Source organism: Gracilinanus agilis, chromosome 3 (assembly GCF_016433145.1).
Source record: "Gracilinanus agilis isolate LMUSP501 chromosome 3, AgileGrace, whole genome shotgun sequence".
Classification (NCBI taxonomy): Eukaryota; Metazoa; Chordata; class Mammalia; order Didelphimorphia; family Didelphidae; genus Gracilinanus; species Gracilinanus agilis.
In genome coordinates, this window is record NC_058132.1 from 453,183,629 (window position 1) to 453,202,902 (window position 19,274).

A 19,274-nucleotide genomic window follows, 5' to 3' on the forward strand; every position below is an offset into this window, starting at 1 on the left:
ACACACACACACACACACAAACACAACTGAAAACAAAAACTCCTACCATCTCCCTTCTGTCCTCTGATGAATGCACCGCGAATGTCCGCAGGAGCAGCTCTGCACAAGCCGCCGCCAACTGAATTACCATTGGGGGGCTCTCCTCTCCAGCCTGTGCTGAGAATCTCTCTGTGTGGTTGCAGCTTTCCCCCCGCCCCCTAAGTTCTCCCACCACGTAAGGATGTGAGGAATCAGTTAAAAATGACGTCACTGCTGATTTCTGTTCCCCAATTACTTGCTAGAAAAGCCGAAGCTGCTCCTTACTCACATCCCTGCAATGGCCAGTGAACCCAGTCTTGGAGGGCCGGGGGGCAGGGTGAGGGGCGCTGGTAGATCTGCACCCGATATGAGCCCATCCCTACCAACCCAGGTCACCAGTGTATAGGACGTTAGGTTTTGGGAATATACTTATATTCCCCTGCCCCTTCCCAGCTTCCTTCCCCTTTGCCACCCTCCCTATCCCCCCATACTCCCCCCCACCTCCAACCCGCACTTCAGGGATCATTCTGCCTGGCAAAATACATAAGGATTCCAACCTCACCATGTACAGTACTTTTCTGAAGCAACCTCCTGGGAAATGCAGATGTCAGGCAGGTATGCAGTCTCCACACTGGAAGAAGCAGTAACAGGCGGAGAGCAGCAACCTCTTTCTGATTCTGCCTTCTTTCCCTTTCCTCAGAAAAGACAGGGCCCTCTCTGGTGGCTTTCTATATTCTTGTATTGAAACTGCATTCTACATTTTTTTTTTAGGCTAGAATGAGCCCATCATCAAAGCCTGACTAACTCTAACTTCCCAGTCACAGAGAGAATTGTGAATGGATGCTGCCTGGGAAAGAGGGCGCCTACAAGTTGGGAGAGATACTATGTGCCTCACAAAGGCTGTAGCTTCATCTACTGGACTGAAGAAATTGGTATCTCCTGGTCAGGATAGCCAAGTGATCACTGGAAAATCAGGGACCCATCTACCAGGAAAACCCAAATGAAAACACCACCACAAAAGACAAACCTCTAGAGAATAAACCTTAGAGATTTGGAATGGACAAAGCACTGCCATAATATCCAGGCATTGAGAGCCTTGCTTTGGTAGGTAGGTAGGTAAGCGCTCTCGCTCTCTCTCTCTCTCTCTCTCTCTCTCTCTCTCTCCCCCTCCCTCCCTCCCTCCCTCCCTCCCTCTCTCTCTCCTTCCCTCCCTCCCTCATTGATTTACATCCCTTTCCTAACTGGCCTGCGGGATGCTGCAGCAAAATCTCTTGGCCAGCAGGCAGGACTGGTGCAAGAAGCCCTACTTGTGAGCAAAGTGTTACCACTCCACAAACACTTCCCCTGTTCCCTGAAGATCTCCAGCTTGAGCAAGGCTGAAAAGGAACCTGCTAAAAATAATCTCACCCCGACTCTGCTGCAGTGAGTTGCAGCAACCTGACTCCAGCCACAAACTCAGCAGCAGTGGTGGCTGGTGGTGGTAGTGGAGGTGGTGGCAGCAGCAACAACAGCAGTGGCAGCGGCAGCAGCAGCAGTAGTGGTGGTAGCAGTAGCAGTAACAGCAGCAACGGCAGCAGCATCATAGCAAAAGGCCAGCCACAAAGCAGGGCCTATGTGTTAAGACAGGCTGATTGTCACCAAACCCCCCCACCCCACTCCCCTGCCCTTCCAACAACATACACACATCTACATCTTCATTTCTCATACCACTGTATTTTCTTCTCAGATAGCCCTGCAGTTTGTTCTCAGAGTTACCCATCCCTGGTGTGAAAGTCAGTGGTAAATGGCATCCTAAGAGAGCCCCAGTGATCTAATGGATGGCAGCTACTTAGCTTTGCGCGCTCTCTCTCTCTCTCTCTCTCTCTCTCTCTCTCTCTCTCAGCAGAGGAGTCAGAAACAATATAGTATAGCAGCAGCTGCAGCATCTACATCCCTGGCAAGGCATGTGCATTTGTATCATATATAGTATACATATGGGGCCCCTGTGAATTTCTGTATACTGCTGATTGATCTCTAAATGCTTATGTGTTCCATCCATCAAATGCTACAAACAACAAAGACTTTAAAACATTAACATACACAATGTCTTGCAGAAACTTACTGGTTACTAGTGTAAAATGAGAGCCAGATGAGCATAATTCATACCTGCAATTGCATATGTATGTGTATCTTTGTTGTATACGTGTGCATTCATTGTATCCTGTGTATGAACACCAAATTAACTCTGACTGAGACTGGAGAACCAAATAGAATAAATTAGAGTCATTTAAAATGGAATCTGGTTATTAAAATGTCTCTGCCTTTTGACCCAGAGATTCCGGGCATATAGCTCAAAGAAGTCAATGATAAAAGACAGGTCTCATATATCACAAAATATGTACAACAGCAGCACTTTTTTGGTAGTAGCAAAAATCTAGAAGCAAAGCAGCTACTCATCCACTAGGAATGGCTAACAATCTGAGATACATGAATGAAATGGATATGGCTGGACTGTAAGAAATCAATATATGAATATAGAGAAGTATGAGAAGATTTGCATAAACTGATATGAAATGAAGCAAACAGTACCCGGAAAACATTATCCACAAAAACCACAACCATGCAAAAGGAAAACAATGATCACCACCAACACAACAAAATAAATGAAACTCAACATTGAGAAATAACAATTACTATGATTGATCCCAAGAAGACATAAAAAGGCACCTTCCCTCATTACTTTGCAAAGGTAGGAAGCCTTAGTTATTGATTACTGCATATAATGCTAGACTTCTTTTTTGATGTGTTGGTTTGTTTTTCTATATTTTTTTCTTCCTGTTTTTTATTCTTTATTAAAAAGGATGGCTCTCTTAGAGTGGGAGGGGAGACATAGTAGAAAACAAAGTTTTAAAAACAATATATAAAAACTATATTTATATAGTTAAAACTATGTATACATATATGTGAATATGTATATACATATATATATAATAAATATACATATATATGTGTAAGACTAGGGTTTCCTATCTTGCCTGGACTAGAAGTAAAGCTCACTAGCTTTCTCTACAAAACATTGATAGGAACAGAAACTTTCCCAACTTGGGCGATTTGCCCCTCCTTAGGCAGCCTGGTGGTCCTCTGCTTTTGGGGGCTTGTTATACTGGTACAGGGCTTAGATGAACACCTTTGACCATACTGTGGGTCTTTAGTTCCAAATGCAAGTGGCCTTCAAGGCTCAGCTTTCCCATAGGGGGAGAGATAGAGAGAGAGATAGAGAGTTAGAGAGAGAGACAGAGATAGAGAGAGAGAGAGAGACAGAGAGAGAGACAGAGAGAGAGAGAGGAAAAAGAAGAAGAAGAGAGAGGAAGGAAGGAAGGAGGGAGGGAGGGAGGGAAAGAGAGAAAGAGAAAATGAGGAAGGAAGGGAAAAAGAAAGAATCTAGTCAAAATACCTTTTGAATTAGAGATAATTAAGAGTGATATATTGAATTTGTCTCATAAATATAATACATACATATGTAAATGTGTAATATTTTGTGTAAAGTACTATTCCAGCTAAATTTCAAAGCATGCTTCATCAAAGACTAGATTTTACATACCTATTTTCAAATTATCACATTTTCCCAAAAAGACAGGGTTTTGCAATGGGCAGACTTCCATATATGAGATGAGTTGTATAAATAAGAGAAACCACCAACATCCAAAAGGGTCAAAGAGAATCTTTAAGCCACTCAAAAATGAAATGATTTGCAAAGTTATATGGTAAGTTAGTGACAGAATTAAGAGAAGGCCTGAAGGTCTTCATAAGCTCAAGAACTGCCTCTTTTCAGGAGGCCTTTCCTAGTAATTAGTGTCCTCCTCATCATCAGTGTGTATATGTTTTACATATTTCCTACATTTATTTATCAACATGTATCCTAGTAAAATATAAGAGCCCAAGGGGCAAGGATTGTGTAACTTTTATCTATGTATCCTCAACCCCTCAGCATACAGTAAGTGTTTAATAAATGCTTATTGGTTGATTCTTATTAAAGTTTACTGACTTAATTGGACAGGTTACATATCTGATGGAGTAATTAAGAAACTTATACATTGGGTAGATGCACTACAGGAAAACTTTGAATGGTTTATAAATAAGAAAGGGATGTTCCAGTTTATTAGGAAAAAAACACTTCTTTTACAATAATCAAAGTAAAAATCTTTTTCTTTCTTCCTCTTGTGGAAGGAGAAAAGGTATTGTTATTACCACATAGCTTATATATCTGTGGCATAATAAACTATGGAATCTAGTTGAATTACATTTGCCTCTGATTGCTTTCATAGTTCCCTCCCTGCCCACCACTTTCTGATTTCCTCTAAATTATAGAGTGACAATAATTCTATTTTCAGTGTGGGGTTTTGGTACAGTGCCAATTGATATGGTTCTCAAATTACTAAAAATATAAAAGCAACTCCCACATCACATTACCCTACATGATGCCAATTCATAACATTAGCATTAAGACATTATAACCAAACCCTAACACAATTTCTAGAACCTTGCTATAATGTCTTTAAGCCAATTACCCAAACTCACCCAGTCTTAACTCTTTATTCTTACAAACCCCATCCTTAGTTCAGCAGACTAAGTCCAGGAATTGGCTTCATCCTCTACTATGTTCCCATACAATTAACTTCTCTTGATAATCCTATTTTGTCTAAAATCCTATTTTTCTTTCTTTTTTTTTTTTGTGCAACCAATGAATGATATAAGCTGGGATACTCCTGACCTTCATCTCTGATTTTCAGACTTTTTAGGCAATGAACCCCAAACTTATATTTCTAGAATTAAGACAACATAATCATTTTTATGTTGAATATTGATAAGGGAAACAAAGTCTAAGTAAAAAAGAAAGTGGTCACATGAAACACACCAGAACAATCTTTTCCTAACAGTACAATCCCAAAGAAAAAGATCTTTATTACATACTTATGGATCCCCACACCATTACTTTCTAAGTTGTATAGTTGTTTTGTTTTTTTAACTCTTACTTTCTGCCTTAGTAACTAACTCTAAGACAAGGACAGGGCTAGGTAAACTGGGTTAAGTGACTTGTTCAGAGTCACACAACTAGGAAGTGTTGGAGATCAGATTTGAACCCAAGATTTCCCAACTCCAAGTCTGGAATTCTATCCACTGTGTCACGTAGGTGTCTCTAAATCCTATAGTTATTAAAGCTTTCTGGCACTTATACCACACCCTCCTTCCCACATCACTACTCAATGTATATTTGAGCAGTAATAGGTATTAGTGACTTTGAAACCAGGAAGATTTAGACTCATATCCTACCCTTGGACACAAGCTAGTTATATGATCCTGGCAAAGTCACTTAACTTCTCAGTGATCTGGGCAGCTCTCTAAAACTACAAATTGCAGAGAAGGCGCTGACCTGCATTGACTGAATCAAGTCAAATAAAATCAATCTGCATTTACTAAGTATTATATTAAGTATCTAATATGTGTCAGACCCTGTGCTAATCACAAAGAAAGGAAAAAAAACTAGGCTGTGCTCTGATAGAACTCATAGGCTAATACAGGAAACATGTAAATCACTGTGTAGAAACAATATATATATTCAGGGCGATTCTTCATCTGAAAGTACCCTATACTAGTAAGTAGCACAATGAATAGAGGGCTGGGTTTGGAGTCAGGAATAAGTTCAAATCAGACCTTAGACACTAACTGTTTGATTCTGGGAAAATCACTTCACCCTGTTTGCCTCAGTTTTCTCAACTGGAAATGAGCTGGAGAAGGAAATGGCAAGCCACTCCAATATCTTTGCCAAGAAAACTTGATTTGGGATCATCAGATATAACCAAAATGACTCAATAGCCTATTCCAGACGTATCTGATCCCAGGCTTGCCGCACGACTGGGCAATACTCCTCATTATTATTGCCTGAACCACATTAAAATAGAATGGGGAAATATTTACTAAAATAAATGAGAATACGATGCAACAGAGGTACTGCTCAAATATATATATATATACAGCCTGCAGGAACTTTATGAATGGTTAAGTGGTCTCCAGTCCTCCAAGACACCACTATCCTATCAATGAAAAATACAGGCATTGATGGACAATAGTGCTGAAGGGACAACTGGGAAGAGGTCTCATAATCAGAGTGCATTTTCTGAACTTTGCTGGAAATAAAAGGGAAAGGGTAAAGAGTACTACTGGTAAGTGACCCTCAGAATCTCTCTTTATTGGTCCAGGGTCCTTGGCATTTCCTTAGCCTTCTTTTCGGCTAGTAGTCCAGTCTTCATGAGGAGTATGTTTTGTTCCATTCAACAGGGGTAGCTATTTAATGTCCCAGTTTCACAGGCTACTTAAGAAATATTCAGCAAGAAAGATTTGAAACAAATGACTACCTTCTACAACAATGATGCTGACCAACAATTTGACCTCCTTATAGTTGATAGACTGGTGTGATGATAGAACCTGCAGAGCTAGCCTTATAGGAAGACAGAATGGATCCAGCCACTGTGGGATTAAGAGGAGCTGAGTGATATCTGACCATCCTCACCCCTAGCCTGGTGTAGGATCTGAAATGTTCCCTAAGAGCTTCCAAGAAAAAGATAGATTTTAATTGGGTTAAGGCATTATGTTGTGAGCAGAGCCAACCATTAGCCCAGACTAGTTTATCTGATTAATCCATCAGCATCTCCCTTTTGTAGAGAAGAGAACAAGGACCCAAAGAAGCCTGAAGCATGGGTGTTGCCATCAGAGACCTGACAATTTATGACCAGAAAGAACTTTGGATGATACTATAGATCACATATCCCAGTGTTGTCTGAAGTAATGAGTTGGCATATTTTGTATTTTTAAAAGATTTGAGTTGTTCAGTCATTTTTCAGACGTGTCTGACTCTTTGAGACTCCATTTGGGATTTTCTTGGCAAAGATACTGGAATGGTTTGCTATTTCTTTCTCTAGCTCATTTGACAGAGGAGGAAATTGTGTCAGGCAAACAGAGTTAAATGACTTTCCCAGGGTCACACAGTTAGTATCTGAGACCAAATTTGAATTCAGGAAGATTCCCCTTTCTAATTCCAGGTCCAGCACAATCCATTGTACCACTTAGCTGCCCCTTATTTAAATTAAAAAACAAAACAAAAAAATAAACCTTTACCTTCTATCTTAAAATCATTAATAAGTATTGGTTCCGAGGCAGAAGAGTGATAAGAGCTAGGCCAGTGATTCCCAAAGTGGGTGCTACTGCCCCCAGTGGGTGCTGCAGCGATCCAGGGAGGTGGTGATGGCCACAGGTGCATTTATCTTTCCTATTAATTGCTATTAAAATTAAAAAAAAAAACTAATTTCCAGAGGGCTAAGTAATATTTTTTCTGGAAAGGGGGTGGTAGGCAAAAAAAGTTTGGGAACCACTGAGCTAGGCAATGGGGGTTAAGTGGCTTGTCCAGGATCACATAGCTAGGAAGTAACTGAGGCCTGATTTGAACCCAGGACCTCCCGTCTCTGGGCCTGGCTCTCAATCCACTGAGCCACTTAGCTGCCCCCATCGGCCCCTATTTTTTTTTAAACCCTTACCTTCCGTCTTTGAATCAATACTGTGTATTAGCTCCAAGGCAGAAGAGTGGTAAGAGGTAGGCAATGAGGGTCAAGTGACTTGCCCAGGGTCACACAGCTGGGAAGTGTCTGAGACCAGATTTGAACCTAGGACCTCCCATCTCTAGGCCTAGCTCTCAATCCACTGAGCTACCCAGCTGCCCCCCATAAGCTAAATTTCTAACACATTTCTTCCACAATCCAAGCCTATACTTCTCGCCAAATTTGCCTGGGCATTTTTGGTCTATTCATTTACAATATTCAAATGAATAGGTTTTCAAATCTATCAGCTGGCTATTTAAATGCCAGTAATTTTAACACTAGGTAATATGTATTATGTATTTTTATACATGAGGATATATATACACATATTTATTTGTGCATAAAATGTATGTTAATATATTAATGATACAGTTGACACTAGATATAGGAAATAAATAAAAGTGTTTAAAACTAAAGGGAAATTCATTTTCCTTCTACTTGAGTTGTAGAATGGTGAAACATAAAGCATCTATTCTATACCTTTGCAGAAAAGCACCAATTTAGCTAGGGAATAATCTAGATCCTGCTAGTATATTTTAGCTCCTAAATCTTTTATTCCATGTACCTGTGTAGTTTGGTTTCAAAACATCTGCTTCTACCATCTTGAGGATAGAAACTTCCTGTTGCTCTGAGTCAAACTCTCAATTGGCTGTATCTTAAGCTGAATGCCAATGGGGTCCAAGAAAATGTTTTGGGATGAACTTTTGGGAATGTTTTTGGATTTAGCCTATATATAGTTAAATGCTCTATAAAGTATAAGTACCATTCTTTGAATTCTTGATTTACATGATTGTAGCCTGGAAAATTAGGAAATTTGAAATCCATGATATTTTCTGAAGCTCTTACATTCACCTTTCAATGAGATATCATCAGCAATAATAATAATAATAATAAACAGAAACTTATATAGTACTTTAATGTTTAAGAGTATAGGGGGTGACATAGGTCCCTGGAGGAAATTTGATCCATTAAGGGAGAAAGTTTTCAGGACTATTTATGGGTTTGGGTATAAGTCCTTGTGATTTCTATAAGGTTAAATAAAACCTGTCTTACTGTTTTGTTAGCCCAGGTGCCCTTAGTAGACACAAGCCAGATTTTGATGTTTCTAGGGGAGATTCTGGGTAGGGACATGAAGTAGATACTGATATTCTCAGGGAAGAACTTGGATCCTTAGAGCAAAAGAAGGCAAAGAAGTGTATAAAAATCACCCCCAAGATGAATCTGGTCCATATGAACCAGAAGAGAGCCTTGGAATTACACATTATTACTACTGATTTTATAATATACATTTACAAATGAAAAAAAATCTAAGGATCAAAGAGACTAAATGATTTGAGAACAGTAAGTATAGGAGACAGGACTGGAATTCAAGTCACTTCTGAAATGATGTTGATTTGTGCTAACAAATAACAATCCCAGAGAACTTACAATGAAAAGGTTAAAAATTTCAAAAACAGAGAAAATTTCAAAGAAAAAAAAAAGATGTCAAGCAAAGTAACCAAAGTCAAAGAAATAATACAATGATTAAAAGATTATAAATGGGAGCAGCTAGGTGGATCAAGGGATAAGAGAGCCAGGAGTGGGGGTGGGGGTGGGGGGTTTCCTGGGTTGAAGTCTGGCTGCTTCTTGCCTATGTGACCCTGGGCAAGACATTTGACTCTCATTGTCAGCCCTTACCACTCTTCTGCCTTGGAAATGATACTTGATATTAATTCTAAGTCAGAAGGTGTAGGTTTAAAAATAGTATAAATGGAAAGAGCCACCACCACAAACAACTGAAAATAAAATGTTGTGAAAATACAAAAAACAGCATGACCCCAAAGAAGAGATATAAGATACTTCCTTCTATGCCTTGGCAAAGGTGGTGATGGGGGAACCTTTATGGTGGAACAATACATATATTGTCAAAATTTCAATGTATGGATTGATTTCTGCTTATTTTCCTTATTTTCTCTTTTTATTTTTTCATTATATGAAATGGTTTTTGGGAGAGGGGATAAGAAGGGACAATGAAATTTAGGTGGTATGTAAAACAAGACATCAACGATGTTTCTTTTTAAGTGTTAAGTAATTTGGAGGTGGGTTGTTAGTCATTTTTAGTCATATTTGATTATTTGTGACCCCATCTGGGATCTTCTTGACAAAGATTCTGGAGAAGTTTGCTATTTCCTTCTCCATCTCATTTACAGATGGGGAAATGGAGATTGTAAGGATTAAGTGATTTACCCAGGGTTACATAGCTAGGAAGTATTTGAGGTAAGATTTGAACTTAAGTCTTCCTGAATCGAGGCCTGGTATTTTATTCACTGCACCACTTTGCCACCCCTATTAAATAATACTTATGACCAAAAAATTGGGGCTTGTTTATATATTTTGATACTCCAGAGATGTGTCAGTGAACTAAATGATTCTTTTGTACCTCAATAGAGTAAATAGATCCCCAAACAATGGCTTATAGAGATAACTTTATTAGTTCTACTTCTTGACTCATATTCAGTTTATGTCTTTTGATTATAGAGGCTAGGATAGATGCTAGAAAACTGTCACATAGATGGCATCAAGAAAAAAGGTAGGTGGTAGTACGATAAAATCAGAAAGCAATGTTATTTGTTGAACATCATAAATTTTTTTAAAATTATGAACAAAACCACATGGAAAGATCTTTCTTGATTCTTTTGTAAAAACAAAACACCCCAAAAAGACAAATGAGGAGAAGGCCTTTACCCAAAAAAAGTACAATCCTAAGTTTTTCCCAATAATTAATTTATTTCAAATAATTTACATTTTCCTCTTAAAACAACTACCTGAGAAATTAAAGCATTAGAGTCTAGTCTTTCCCCTTTACTTACATTTCTTTTCATGTCAGCCTGCCCACCAAAATGGGTTAAAATCTCTCAAATCCTAATTTAAACAATGAGGTCGAGATAAGTAAAACTACAGAAACTCCTGCCAAGATCAGTTTCCTAATAGCCAAGTCACTCACCATATACCCCGAGGATATAAGCTCGGTTACTCCCAGTCTGTACTGTCTCTTTGTCAAATAGAAGCAGATTAAGAGATAAAAACTATGAAGGCTTCAGAGGTGACCTTGTATATCTACAAAAATGATGATGATGATATTACAGAACTGCAATATCATCAATGTGGGTCCTTCCTACATTGGTATGTTGGTAACACATCTAGTTTTGCTCATCTATTATCTGTCACTCTTGCTACATGACTAGAGATCATAGCTGTGAAGCTGAAAGGGACCTCAAAGACCACCTATTGTGACCATGTCTCTCTTCCTACCCTCAAGGCTGCTCTCTAAAATTCTTTGTTGTTATTTAGTCATCTCAAGTGTGTCTGAGGCTTTAGTCATAAAGACACTGGAGTCGTTTGTCATTTCCTTCTCTGGTTCATTTTACAAATGAGGAAACTGAGGCAAATGGCGTTAAGTGATTTGTCTAGTTCACATGGCTAGTAAATAAATATCTGAGGCCAGATGTGGAAAAATGGGGACACTAATGCGCTGTTGATGGAACAGTGAATTTATCCAACCATTTTGGAAGACTATTTGGAATTATACCCAGAGTCATAAAACTATGTACCCTTAGATCGATCAATATTTGTTCCCCAAGGAGATCAGGGGAAAAAGGAAAAGAACTTACCTGTTTCAAAATATTTATAGCAGTTCTTTTTGTGGTGGCAAAGAACTGGAAATTGAGGAGATGTCCTCTAATTGGGGAATGGCTAAACAAATTATGGAATATGATTGTGATGTAATATTACTGCACAGTAAGAAAACTTTAAGCTGGATAATATTTTTAAAACTTGGAAGGAACTATATGAGATAATGAAAAACAGAATGAGTAGAACTAAGAGAACATTATATACAGCTACAAATTTAATATTTGAAAAATAACTTGTGAATGCTCACTTCCAGAGAAGGAACTGAAAAATGGTAACACAAAAGCCACAATCTATATATACATATCTGTTTGCCAGATGATGCCTTCTATGGTGTGAGGAGGAGAGGGAGCAGCTGAGATATCTGGAAATAAATGCCATTATTAAAAACAAAAAGGAGAAGAAAAAAGTGTCTGATATCAGATTTGAACTCAGGAAGAGAAGTCTTCCTGACTCTAGGCTCAGCAGTCTATTCACTACACCACAGAAAATCTGCCAATATATCTTGGTGAAAGAAGCATCCATGAAGCAAACTCCCTATATTGATGAAATCTCGAATGCAGATAAAAATCAAAATAAAATGAAACTCTTTTGTTGTACAGACATCCAAAAAAATAATCTTAGGAATTCCGGTTTTAAAGATGAGGAAACCAAGGCCCCAGGAAAGTAAGTGATTTGCCTCAGGTCACCCAGGAAGCAAATATCAGAAGAAGGATTTAAAGTTAGGTCTTTGGACTTGCAAGCTAATGTTTTGTTACCATTTTTATGATATTGGCCCATCTCCTTTTCAGATTATATATTTCCTGCACATCTTTTACTCCATTTTCGTACTCTACTTTTAACTTCTCAAACAGTGTTGATATATATCATCTGATATCATTTTATATTTATATGCTTATAGCCTTATAAGAAAGGCTTGGGTCTTCCCATATTCTGCCCCTGTATCTTCATAACCTTCATTGGTAGAAATTCAAGCATGTCATAGTCATGTACAGGAAAGTACTAATAGAGCAGAATATTACACAGTGATGACTTCTTTTATCTAGCGTTGCTAGGGAACAAGTTATTTCACAGAGGCACCTAGGTGGTCTCAGATGCTCCCTAACTGTGTGACCCTGGGAAAGTCACTTACCCCTGTTTGCCTCAGTTTCCTCATCTCTCAAATGAGCTGGAGAAAGAAATGGCAAAACACTCCAAAACTTTTGCCAAGAAAACCCCAAATAGGGTCACCAGTTGGATATGACTGAATTGAGTGAACAATAACAAACAACAAATATTGATAGATTCAACCTACAGGAACAAAACTCTTGGTGGGGCTTCCTCAACAATTTTTTAAGAGTGAAGGCAGGACCTGAGAAAAAAAGGTCGAGGATAACTGATGTAGGTAATTGACACTTGGCTATTTTATCCATAAACTCTGTACTTCCAATTGTGGGGAAAACTGAAATTTAAACTATACTTTCTTCCTTTTTATTACATTATAGCAAGCCCTTATTTCAAAGAACCACTGATAAGTGTAAGTGCTCAAAAGTACTTGCATTCAATTTTCATTGTGGTGTCTTAAGCTGTCACAGCCCCCATTTGCTTACAAATGGAAGAGAGATCATTGGAATTTATTAAAAGCAAAGCCTATTGCTTCATTCAGTTACTTGGGTCTTCAGTCCTAGAATCTCACCCCAGATTCCCTGATTTTATATTTACTTTTTCTGTTTTATGATCTTCACTTGAAAAGCTGAGCTCTCGAAGCAAAAACCTGGCTCTTGGGGCTTATTTGATAGGAAAGGATGAACCCTCCCCTTTCCATCACTGACCATTCTAGTAACAGCCCCCTGCTGTGGTTGCTATGGAGGGAGAAGGAAGACACAAACAGTAGACAGAAGAGGGAGGGAGACAGACAGACTGACTTGACAGTGACACACAAGACAGAGAGGAAGAAATTCAAATAGACAGAGGGAGGAAGGAAGTGCCTGATATCTAATAAAGAAATGACTGTTATAAAAGGGATCACTGCTTCGTAAGTAGGGAAGTGTTTATACATATAGATTTAATAGGAAAACAAATGTAAATTAATTTAAGAATGCTACTATTCAAACTAGTATCTATATGGCTGTCTTTATATAATTTCTTTCTCAAAATCCTCCAAACCATTTGGCATAAACTACTGTATTGTGACCTGTTAAAATAAGTAACAGCTGTGATAATCCCTCCCGATTTATAGCAAGCAGTAAAGCACTGCATATACTGGTGATGCATATAAAACAATAAATAAGACCATTATCATTCTGAACTGATTGTCTGGGTAGGAATTATGATGATTTAGTTGAAATGGAGCTTCATGGAAATGTATCAGAATGTAATGATGTTCAGCTTTCTCTCTCCCCATTTCCCCAAACCATACTACTCCACATCTCCCCATGCATAAAAAACACAACCTCACTAATTTGGAGACTATGGAGTTGTCAGTTAGATGTCAAGGGGGCACTATCTTCATCATAAACACACCCTCTAAAAATAGAATGTAGCTCTGATGCATTTTTTCCCAAAGTTTACTATCTCACATTCTGCCATTCTGATTGGGCAGCTAGCTGGCACAGTGGATGGATGCTAGGTCTTGAAGAAGACTTCCTGGGCATCAAAAAGACTCATCTTCTTGAGGTCAAATCTGGCCTCAGACACTTACTAGCTGTAGGACCCTGGGCAAGTCACTTAACACTGTTTGCCTTAGTTTCCTGATCTGTAAAATGAGCTGGAGAAGGAAATGGCAAAACCACTCTACTGTCTTTACCAAGAAAACCCCAAGTGGGGTCATTCAAAGTTGGACACTACTGAAAATGACTGAACAGCAACAATGTATATTATAATTACCTTAGGGAAAGAGACAAAGTTAATGCAGCTTTGTACTACCCACAAGACTTGGCTTAGTGCCTTAGATACAGCCAACAAATATTTGTTTAACTGAATGAAATTTTACTACATAGAAGGATTCACTAAATAGAAATGTTAGATGGATCAAAGGATCTAACTTTGCTCATTCCAGTCTTGTGTATGTCCAGCCAATGTCTCATGGACAGAAAACCATCAAGACTCATGGTATCAATTAGGACGTGTATAGAAATTCAGTTAATATATGGAGGAAAGACTGACAGATCTAAATGCTAAGTAAATCTAGGGCTCAGGAACATATATTTCTCAAGGAAAAATAGAAAGAATGCTCTGGGATTAAACAAAGTGACTATCATTAAATATCTTTTTTTAAAAAAAACTTAATCCTGGCAAAAATGTCTGCACCTAGGGATGATGGTGGTAAAGATATTTATTCAAAGGTGCAAAAGATGCTAAATATAAGTCATATACACACTCATGAGTGATATTCATGCTCTCTGGGGAAATTTAAAAGTATAGACACCAAAAAAGGAAGCATATTGTTTGCAAATCAAAACCCAAACTTACCATAGAGCAATTTTCAACTGGTTTAAAATGAGACAGTGGAACATTGTCACCTGTTAGGAAAACACTATGACTTATTTATTTTATTTAATAGAAAAAAACAAACTTCCAGGTACTAGAGTTCCCACCAGCTTCTCCAAAAGCCATTTATCTTAGAAAGCTAGCTAAACTATAGCTTTTTATGGGAAGATTGCTATGTTAACATTTGGAAGCTCGGGCTACTTTTTTCTTATTTTCATAGCAAATCTGGGACTCCTTTTATTTTCAATAAAGCCCTCTTTCTTTCCATCAGTGCCCCCTAGTTACACATATAGTACAGATAATTACAGAGACAGTATTTACATCCATACCACTATGGCTTTTTCATTTGGTATTTACAACATTATTTCCATGTACTCATTTTGTCCTTTTGCAAAAGGGCAGTGCCACAATTGAGCAGCTACCCCCTTTCAGTTGAGTCTGTCAAGGGAAAATTATTAGAAATGGGGCAGGAGAGTAGTAATACATTTTATATTCCTAAGAAAATATGGAGATTTCCTGTTCTGGAAATGTGTTTCTCAGTTTGAACTGAACTATTTACTAATTTTGTACCAGTAAAGATGATACAATTCTGTGCTAAGAGTGCTGAAACTGGTGTCAAGGAGACCTGAGTTAAAGTCCTAATTTAGATACACACACAATTTTATTTGCCTCAGTTTCCTCATCTGTAAATGGGGATAATAAAAGCAACTACTTCCCAGGGTTTTTTATCAGTGTAAAGAAATCCATATATGTGTATGTATATAGTATGTACATTGGGGTAGCTAGATGATTCCATGGATAGAATCCTGGACCTAGAGTCAGGATGAATTGAGTTTAAACCAAACCTCAGACACTAATTGTATGACCCTAGTCAAGTCATTTATCCTCTGTTTGCCTTAATCCTCTAGAGAAGAAAAATAGCAAACCACTCCAGTATTCTTCCCCAAAAAATCCCAGTATGGGACATGTCTTCATGAAGAGTTGGACATGACTGAGTGACTCAACAACAACAATAATATATATATACATGTATTTGCGACACATATGCACACATACATGTGTATGTAGATATGCGTATGTTCTCCTCCATGCTTCCTTTTCCTCAGTTACCCAGACTCTCTAAGGCTGTTAAGAGTAACAAATTGGAAATAGCAGCCTAATTCTTTGCTTTAAGGTTTTAGTTGTCTTAATAAATGCAGCCTTTGAATCACAAATGGAGTGTACTCCCAAAGTTCATTTATAAATTGGTAGCAGTGAAATCAAAACACATTTCTTCATAGAAACAATGTTATTTTAAATCATTGTTAAAAGGGCAGCTAGGTGGTTCAATAGATAGAGCATCAGAGCCAGAGACATTAGGTCCTGGGTTCAAATTCTAACCCTTCATAGATATGTAACCCTGGGCAAGTCGCTTAACTCCAATTGCCTTTACTACACTTCTGCCTTGGAACCAATAACAGTATCGATTTTAAGACAGAAGGGAAAGGTTAAAAAAAAAAAACAAAAACAAAAACAAATAATGATAGTTCGGTTCTGGGCTAGTCCACAAATGCCTATGCAACTCAAATGGTAACTGAAATGCCATTAATTTTCAGTGAAAGAGCAGAACATTACACAGGTCCATGTAATTTGAAAATTCAACAATTTGAATAGAAGAAATTTTGATTTCCTTCCCCGCTCCAGCCCCATCTTCAGCAATGGTGCTTGAGGAAAAGAATTTTAATTTGTGGAAATTACTAGTGGACTTCAGAGTGCTCACAATAGTGAACTATTGTACTCAATCTTGCTTAAAATTGTCTGGTTTTTCCTTCTCTTTTTTGAGATAGATATATTAGGAATACCTAATTTAAAATACCTAATTTAAAAAACACTTGTTTATTAGCTCTGATTACACTTTTGATTTCTATTGTTTTTATTTTTTCTTACAAATGAATAAGAATGATATGAATATGATAATATGAAATATATGAAATATGTTGATTATATTGAAATATATGAAATAAAAAAAGATTGAAAATAGAGAAGGAAAGAGAAAATTTTTCCTGAGGACAAAACGAGGGAGGAGGTTAAAGGGTTCCTACATTATGGATGCAGAAGAAAGACATAGGATAAAACAAAATTGAGTTTTAAGTGACAAAAGAGAAGGAAAAAGATGGCAAGTGCACTCCCCCTTGAAGGGTAAGAAAGAATTTGGGTCTAGTACTTCTCTATACCATCCACTAGTTGGCACTGTCTGCACAAGATAGCATGTTTGCCATCCTGAGTGTCCTGAGTACAGAGAAGGCCTGTACAACTCACTGCCTGTATAAATGGGAGGTCTGAACATCAGATCTGCATAGATTTCAGTGAATACTTGCAATCACATCAATTGCTTTGCACAAGCAGCAAGTGGATGGTATGAGTTCATTTCCTAGTGGGTAAAAGTTATACAATCTCCCGTCTCTAACTCTCTCAGTATCTTTGTGGATGGCTTGATGAAGAGGAATAGAGAAGGAAAACTACTTTTTAAAAAAGATTTACCATGAAAATAGCCTCATTTATACTAAACTTCCAAAACAACAAAGGGATGAGGGACTTTTTAGACTGTCAATCCTATCACCTTTTATGGTCACAGAAGACATTCACAATTTTCTTCCAAAAATCTACTATAATAAACAAGTATGCCATTTATTAAAACAATGGTGGATCATAAATATGTCAACCCCTCAGTAGTTGGGTTAGTTGCCAAAGGTTCTAGGGGAATTAAAAGAGGTGAGACAGAAAGAAATAGGCATCCTACCCACTCCCCTTCTCAAGAAACAGGACCATGTTGCTTCACCAATTTTTGTAAATCAAGTCAACTAGCATTTATTAAATGAGTTATATGCTAGGTTCTATGCTAAGCACTGAGTGATTAATTATCATGAAGACTGTCACCTTTGTGGAGCGCAGATCATGAACCACTTATCATGAACCTATCAAGACTACCATTTTGATAGCAGGAACTACTTTTTTTTTTATCTTTGAACCCCAGGCATCTATGATTCATGATCCTGACAGGGGCTTAATAAAGGCGTGCTGATTCAGTGGATAGCAAGAGTCATGATCAATATTATGGAATTCAACCTGCATGAAGATTTTTGTCAATTATTAACCCTCAATCTCAATCTTTAAGAGTGTTGTCCAAATGGAGATCTAAATAACTCTGAGGCACTACCCTAACACCTAGAAAACTGGCCCATATAATAGTAAAGGAAAATGACAAATGTTGGAGGGTATGTAGCAAAATTGGGACACTAGTGCATTGCTGGTGGAGCTGTGAATTGATCCAACCATTTTGAAAGGCAATTTGGAATTATGCCCCTCTGGGCATTAAAAGACTGCATGACCCTTGATTCAACTATACCACTACTGGGTTTGTGCCCCAGAGAGATGCTAATGAAAAATGTTTGTACAAAAACTTATAGCTGAGCTTTTTGTGGTGACAAAAAATTGGAAAATAAAAGGATGCCCTTCTGTTGGGGAGTGGCTGAACAAATTGTGGTACATAATAGTGATGGACTACTATTGTGCTATAAGAAATGATAAAGTAGGATGATTTCTGCCTGAAAGATCTGCATGAAATGATGCAGAGTGAAATAAGCAGAACTGGGAGAATATTTTACACAGTAACAGCAATATTGTACAATGATCAACTGGGAAAGGCATGATCTGGGACAATTTTGAAGGTCTTATGACAAAGAATAAAGCAAATTGGGAGTTAGAAGAATCTGAGAAGCTTCATGGAGAAGGTAGCTGAGTTTAGCCTTGAAGGAGTAGAAGTTGGCAGGATCATGGACCTAGAGTTAACCTTAGAAGTCATCTAGTCCTATTTCCTTATTTTACAGTTGCAGAAACTAAGGCCCAGAGAAGTTAAATTTTGACCAGAACACATGAAAAAATAAGGGTTGATTTTACAAGTAACAAACTTATACGCTTAAATAAAAATTCTTACTCTTTGACTTAGTATCAGTTCTAAGACAGAAGAGCAGCAAGGGCTAGACAATTGGGTTTAAGTGACTTGCCTAAGGTCATGCAACTAGGAAACATCTGAGGCCACATTTGAACCCAGGTCCTCCTGACTCCAGGCCTGATGTTTTATTCACTGTGCAGCCTAGCTGCCCCCTTTAACACTTTTCAAAAGAAAGCCTAAAAGCAGAATTTTAAAAAAATGATGGTAAAATAGAAAATGCTAAATCTGGAGCCAGAAAGATCTTAGGTACAAATCTTATCTTGGATGCTTGAACATGGGCAATAACTGAATGCCTCAGTTTTTTCATCTCTAAAATGTGGATTTCAAGAAAGGAGCAGAGGGATACCTGCCTGTGCCTGTACTGGGGTAGGGGATGGTATGTTGAGTTCAGGCAACAGCAAGTAGTTTAATTTGGCTGGAACATTGCTTCAAAAGGGGAGTAATGTGAAATAAGGCCCAACAGGCATGCTGGAGCCAAACCGAAGGGCCTTGAATACAAA

General features: G+C 38.0%; 1 protein-coding gene across 5 annotated transcripts in view; it reads right to left on the reverse strand.

Annotated features, from left to right (window-relative positions):
• NHS (NHS actin remodeling regulator) overlaps positions 1-19,274 on the reverse strand; it is a 449,929-nt gene that overhangs the window by 103,598 nt on the left and 327,057 nt on the right. Inside the window, exon 6 of one of the 5 annotated variants that reach the window (XM_044670334.1) lies at positions 10,854-10,858. The exons of 2 other annotated variants lie outside the window; for them this stretch is intronic. In XM_044670334.1, coding sequence (XP_044526269.1) covers positions 10,854-10,858 — 5 coding nt within the window. Of the gene's footprint in view, positions 1-7,505; positions 7,525-10,853; positions 10,859-16,330; positions 16,345-19,274 lie in introns of all 5 variants that reach the window. 2 more of the 5 variants (XM_044670338.1, XM_044670337.1) reach the window with 2 other exon arrangements.